General features: G+C 43.4%; 1 protein-coding gene across 1 annotated transcript; it reads right to left on the bottom strand.

Annotated features, from left to right (window-relative positions):
• Positions 1–3310: 3310 nt before the first annotated feature.
• On the bottom strand, positions 3311–5424 carry LOC125514919 (F-box protein At5g49610-like). Its single transcript, XM_048680291.2, has 2 exons — positions 5048–5424; positions 3311–4953 (listed from the first exon to the last, which is right to left on the bottom strand). Exons 1-2 carry the CDS (start codon positions 5165–5167, stop codon positions 3826–3828), a joined length of 1248 nt encoding a protein of 415 aa, XP_048536248.1. The 5' UTR covers positions 5168–5424; the 3' UTR covers positions 3311–3825.
• Between the last annotated feature and the right edge of the window lie 1243 nt (positions 5425–6667).

Genomic DNA, 6667 nt, shown 5'->3' on the forward strand with positions numbered 1-6667 from the left:
GCCCGTGCACAAGTTCAGGATATTAGGATACCCCTACTCTAGTACACCGACAGGCATGATTAAAGAGTGGCTCCATCTCCACTCTGTTGAACCTTCATCATAGAGCACCATCACTTCCATCAAAGTTTTGTGGATCAGTATCTCCGAGCCTCATCATCCCAATCGGAATGCCATGGCTTCCCTCACGATGCTATCCTCTTGGGTCATCTGGAACGAGCGCAACTCATGGATGTTTCAGCACAAGTCCATGCCACCACCAATTTTGCTCACCATCATCAAGGAGAAGGCCGTTCTTTGGAGTATTGCGGGTGCCAAGCATTTGGGTAAACTAATGTCTAGAGAGTGAGACTTTGTATATCTATGTTGTTTGTAACATCTTTAAACTTCTTCTCAATTAATGGAAGAATATATTTTGTCTCCGTTTCAGAAAAAACAAGTTGAAATATTCTGCACAACATTTATACATCCATTTTGTTTGTTTACCTCATTGGGTTTGGCTGGTGTACTTTATGCATTGATTTGGAGTGTGGCATCTACTGTATGTTAGGCAGCATTGCACGACTATGGAGAGCAACAAAATGCTTTACTGCTGGGTAAAATAATGTTTCCGAAATAGATATTTGTAATTGGTGGCTACTTTAGTAGAACCCTGTAGCTGATATGTGTGGTCATATGGATTTTGATTGTACAGTTTTGTATTGGCTTATGATCACAGTAATGCACAGGTACTATGCTATTAATAAAATCGATCCTACCCAAATAATGCTATTTGTACAGAAAACTTATTGAATGTATAGGGAGGTATTTTTATCTGTCGAATAAAATAACAGCTCAAAATGCTAAATAGAGTTGAGAAAGATTACCAAATTTGAACAGTAGAAGCAAGGGACCAGTTAATTATTTTAGACACATGGGCCTAACTAACCAAGCCTGATCACCTGCATGTTTTCTTTTTATGCATTTGACGGCAAGGCTGCTATTTTGGCAGAAAGGATAGGAGAGAGACCATGCATGGCTATTTCTCACCACCTCTCTCAGATTGAGTGTTTTCTTAGTATCTGTGGAAGGTTAAAAATAGCAAAGCCAGCAGTAGTAGTAATACAGGAGATTTAACCACTCCTGCACTCTTGATTGTGGGCAAAATTGAAGAAGGTATGAACAAATATCACTCATCCAGAATTTATTTAAATAATATTTAGTAGTATGTCAGCCTTGACAGCAAACCTCTTGCTCGTATCTACATGAGATTAGTTAACTAGATGGGTAATCACTTGAACCTATCTTGCAATGGGCTGCAAAGCCTTATAGGCAATACAGAATAGGAACACACTAGTGGGTGTATAAGTAGTTGTGACAAACAGCAAACTTAAATAGTGCTTATTTAGTCTTAGCTACAAACATATTTTTTTTCTTAGCTAATTATGTTCATTAGATCTGGTAAGCTGCATATTGTGCTATCTATAAATAAAAGAGCTCCATATTGTTTGACACTATGGACGGAAGACTATGAAGGTTTCCTAAATGAAACTAACATCTCTTTACACTCCAAATATGCAGCAACATATATATAGAAGAGACCGCAAGCAACATATATTATATTCTATTACTGTAAAAGATGCCACCATTTGTCTCATCAATATACAGCATAGATGGAAATAAAGAGCAGAAGGTGTAAAGGATATTAAACTGTAAACATGATAATGTAAGCTCAAATTCAGGCCACGCGAACAGATCACAAGTGACCAGTGACCACAACAGTTAGTACTACATGAAAGCAAATATATTAGGTGACTAGGTCGTTCATACAACTTAGCGTTACCCATTGGATCGTTTGTCGCTTGCAAAATATGTACGGCTAACCAACATCGTTCAAAGCCACAAAAGGCATGCACCTGAAGAGCACATTTAGGAATACTATGAGGACATATCCAATCAGCGCCACGGAACTAGAAGATTAGGCACACACACCCAACAACTGATTTTTACAAAGGCGTTAGTGCGGTCACTTTAAATGCATGAAGCAGCGCCGATCCCGAATTCATTTAAAGAATAATTAGTAGTATCTCAGTGCTCATATCTACATCAGATTAGTTAAGTTTTAGATGGGTAACATGGATTACTGAGAACGTTGTTTGGAATTTAGATATGATGTTATTTCAGATAGAAGAATTCATGTTTGGATCAGAGTGAGTAATTGTTTAATTTTTCTTAATGCCTAGCTTAATTCTAGACGGGCCATCAAATTAAACTACAAATTGCTAGTCCCTCCCCACGTCTCACTATTAGTGTCTTTGTCCAAGAATCCATTTCAAAACATTTGCCAGTTGAGAAAACAAAATGAATTGTTTACTACTGTATTTGTACTCTTAAATGCTTTCAAACTGGTAAAGGTGATTGTAGTTTTTGAATAAATAGGAATCTGGCCAAAGATAGTTATAGGAAACAAAGTGACTAGTTATCAGTAATGCTATGTAGCATAGTGATACATCATTTTAAGGGTACACCATTGGCTGTGGGTGCAATAAGAGAAGGTAGTACATACTACCTATAAATGCCAGGTTCATATTACTAATTTTGAAATAACCGACAGGACCAGCATAACTTATCTGATGTGGTTATTTATTTTAAAGAACGGTTATATAAGCTGGGCTTCTAGTAACAAACTAGCAACTACTACATTGCAGAACTTTGCTCAATTTACAAGTCATGCCCGGATAAGGCATAGTTTTTTTACCCGTTTAATTTTGCCTGTCCCCGGCAAAGAGCCCCTTAGAGTGAGAAGTTCGGAACCTTTGGGCAACAATAAAAATATTGAACAGAATTCAATGTGCACTAAATACAATGTTCAGAATGTTGGGTAGTTGACAACAAAATTATGTACTAAGCTACATCATGGTCAACAAAAATCTGAAGATTCTTCCAAAAAAGGTTTAGTTTGACAACAGACTAGAAATTCAACAGTATAGTGCCAAGTAGGAAAATATTGGTCATGGCCTGATGGACAACTCAATTAAAACACAAGATTAGGAACACACCAGTGCATAAGTAGTACGCAACGAACCGCAAACTTAAGAGCGCTTAATTAGGCTTGGCAACAACAAACAGAATTATTTTGTTCTCTCTCCTGAACAAAATAAAGAAATAATGATGTTGATTAGATATGATAAGCTGCATATTGTGCAATCTATATAAAAGACCTCCATATTGTTTAAAATCATCGATGGAAGGCGATGAAGTATTCATAAATGAAATTAACATTTCTTTACACTATGTATATGCAGCAACAAATATACAAAAGAGAACAGCAGGCCACATCCTATTACTGTAAAAGATGCCACCATTTTAAAATTTACAAATGCACAAAAAAAAGCGTGTCATCAATATTCAACATAGATAGAAATAAAGAGCAGAAAATGTAAAGGATATTAAACATGGTAACATAAGCTTACATTCAGCCCACGTGAACAGATAAGAAGTGTTGCAGCAGTTAGTACTACATGAAAGCAAATATATAGGGGACTAGGTCATTCATACAACTAAGCATTACACATTGGACCGCTTCTCTCTTACAAAATATCTACGGCTAACCAACATTGTTCAAAGCCGCGACATATCCAAACACTACAAAACATCATCGGCTAACCAACATTGTTCAAAGCCACGAAAGGCATGCACCTGAAAAGCACAATTTGGAACGATAGGACGACATATCCAAACCTGTGCCACAGAACTAGAAGATTAGGCGCGCACACACCAAACAACTGATTTTTACAAAGGCGTTAGTGCCACCCGTTAAGTGCATCAAGCAGTAGCGACTTTCAGCAATCATCCAACAACCAGATCCGCAAAAGAGGGAATATAAGGTAGGCCACCCAGGAAATCTCCAGAAGTGCACATAAGATGCACTTCCTTGCTATCCATATCATAGGACAGATTCACCTCCTTCCAGTCAGTAAGGAAAATCAAATTATGCTCTGGATGAATTGCAAACATCTCATACTTATAGGTCCTGTCCTCTTCGTCACAATCCTCTTCAGTGGATTCCCTTCCAAACAGTTCTGGAACGTCAACAGTATGCTTTAGGGTCCACTTTTCACTAGCATAATCCTCAAGTACCCACACAGAGAGTTCGTAATAATGAGGATGCATATACCAGGCATGCAATTTCCCTTGAGAGTACCCAATTGAACTATAACCAGAACTGGCGTCTTCCATTCCTTCTGGCAGAGTAATTTCCCCACAAACATCCCCCTCTGTGTCCACTACGGCAATTAAAGGTTCCTCGATCACCAGATGCAGAAAATGCATCATGCCATTCAGGAAGGCACATTCTGCAGAAAAAGAAGGATACTCGCTGTTATCCCCCCACTCACTGTTGCGAGTCCATCGCCCAGTTTCCGACGAGTATATCGCCACATCGTCGCACACCTCGACTAGGGGCGAAAACACCACAAAGCGGGATGGAAAGGCCGGGTCGAAACCCAGGAAGGGCTGCACCACTCTGAAATACACAGGTTCACCATCCTCTTCGTCCTGCCATACTATAGGAGGCAGCACGGTCCACTGCCGGGTCATAGGATTGCACACGACGTAATCGCATTCCTCGTCTTCCTCCGATTCCCGGCATTTGCAGAGGAGAAGGCTGCTGCTGCATTGCTCGAGCTTGACGCTCGCGTACCTCCTGCGGAGGAAAGGGAGCGAAGCGTCGACCAGAGGGGCGCCTCCCCCGGACAGATTGCTGAAACGGAGGCCGCCGTCCGAGTGGTGGGTGTGGAAGAATCCGGAGAGGGTCTGCGGCACCCTCCTTTGGATGGCCCGGTGGGAGCAGAGGACTCGCCACGCCTTGGACACGCACCGGAAGCGGCAGAGCGACCGGTAGGGCACCCGCGCCAGGATCTCGGCGAAGGGGAGGCTCGCCGGCGGCGGCTGCCTCGGCCTCCTCGTCTTCCTCCCCTGCAAATTCAAGAGACGGACGGCCCATTCAATCAGGCTCCCGATTCCCTTCCATGGACCGATGAAAGATCAAAGTAGGGGATCTAGAGCAGACCTGAGAAGCGAAGGCGGGGAACGGCGGCGTGGGACGTGACGGAGCACCCTCGTCGCGGCGGCCGGTCTCCGGCGGGTGGCGCTGCTCCGTGCGGCCACGCCGTCCTCGTCCTGGCGGCATCGCTTGCTCCTCGGATCGGGGATCGGTGGTACCTCGGGGATGTCGCCTCGACCGTCGCCGGAGCTCTAGGGTTCGGAAGCCGGAAAGGGAAATAGAGCGGCGGCCGCGTTATCTTGTCTCCTGACTGTTCGCCTGGATCTGGATGGGCTTTACCGCTTCTTCCAGAGTCTTGCCGAGAACAACTACTAGTACTAGTAAAATAATGGCATGCATATCCATCGTAATATTTTTTCTAAGACGATATCAATTGCCCATTTCTTCCATTCTTAGTGGCACCCAGGGGCATCATCGTCCTAGAAGATGCATAGAATCCAAGGCCCTCTCCTTGTCCATTATATTTCAAACAGATTGTTGCCGTTCAATTATAAGATTCGTGGATAAATCAATGGTAGACATAGCGTTCCCAAACAATTTATAATAAATTATGCTAAGGATATAGTACAACCTTGAGCGGACTGGCGGGAAGGAAACACCAACGAAGATTGAAGCGTGACACCTTACCACACAAACCCTAGAAAACGCTCCAACTTCCCCGTGCAAAAGGGGTGGCAACTCCCGTGATACCTCCTTAATATCATGAGACCCATCTTTCACTCCAATGCCATCCCATCTGACGTCGCCTGCTCGACCCATCTGCTACCCTCTTGTGCCAACCACCTACCAAGTGTCCCCATCAACAACTAAGGCACTAGGCCACCATCTTCGATTGTCGTGGCCCATCGTGTCACCTGACACAGCATTCCCCTTCCTATTTCCTTCCCTTGACGGCTGATGAGACCACTCAGTCCGCGTCAGCGTATCATCTGCCCATACAGCACGTGCCTAGGCGACGGAGTCAAATTCGGCAGATCTCGGGTAGGGGGTCCCGAGCTAATTGTCTTGACACGATGGTAACAGGGGCACATGTTTTATCCATGTTCAGCCTCTCCTAAGAGATAAAACCATTATTTCTTGTGTTTGTGTTGATTTCGGATGGAGTACAAAGTACAGGTGATTGATGGAGTAATGGGAATGGAGGTATCCTTGTTTTTTTTGGTAATGTGGCTCCTTTGGAAAAGAACATATCTAAAACTAGAAGGGAAAATTATTTTCTTTCAACCGTTGTTTTTCACCCAAAGACATACACAGGTACATGAGTATTACGAACATAGTTGCCAGAAAGGATCGTCGGGTAGCTGGTGACACCAGCAGTAACGGAATCAGGGGCTAGAGGCCGAGCATCCAGGGCATGTGTCGCAATGGCAGGGGGCCTTGCAAAACACTCCACCAACCGGGAATTAATGTCCACCCGGGCTATCCCTCATAGACCGCCACAGGACTATGAAGATAGGCCATCATGACGAAGACCAAGGCAAGCATCGTGAGCCATTTAGCGCAGTGTCTCATCGTTCAGACTGATGTGACCCAACCTATATAAGGGGAGGACCAAGGTCGCCTAGAGGACAAGGAAAAAACACATAGCCTAACCAGTGCCAAGCTCATCAGCATACATCTACCAAT

The sequence above is a fragment of the Triticum urartu genome, chromosome 6A (assembly GCF_056163025.1).
Source record: "Triticum urartu cultivar PI428250 chromosome 6A, HENAU_Tu73, whole genome shotgun sequence".
Lineage (NCBI taxonomy): Eukaryota > Viridiplantae > Streptophyta > Magnoliopsida > Poales > Poaceae > Triticum > Triticum urartu.

Excerpts from the sequence above, each read along its gene's own strand:
- LOC125514919 (XM_048680291.2), bottom strand. The coding sequence starts at position 5,167 with ATGCCGCCAGGACGAGGACGGCGTGGCCGCACGGAGCAGCGCCACCCG. Across the intron at positions 4,954-5,047 it reads TCCCCGCCTTCGCTTCTCAG|GGGAGGAAGACGAGGAGGCC; the intron begins GTCTGCTCTAGA and ends TTGAATTTGCAG.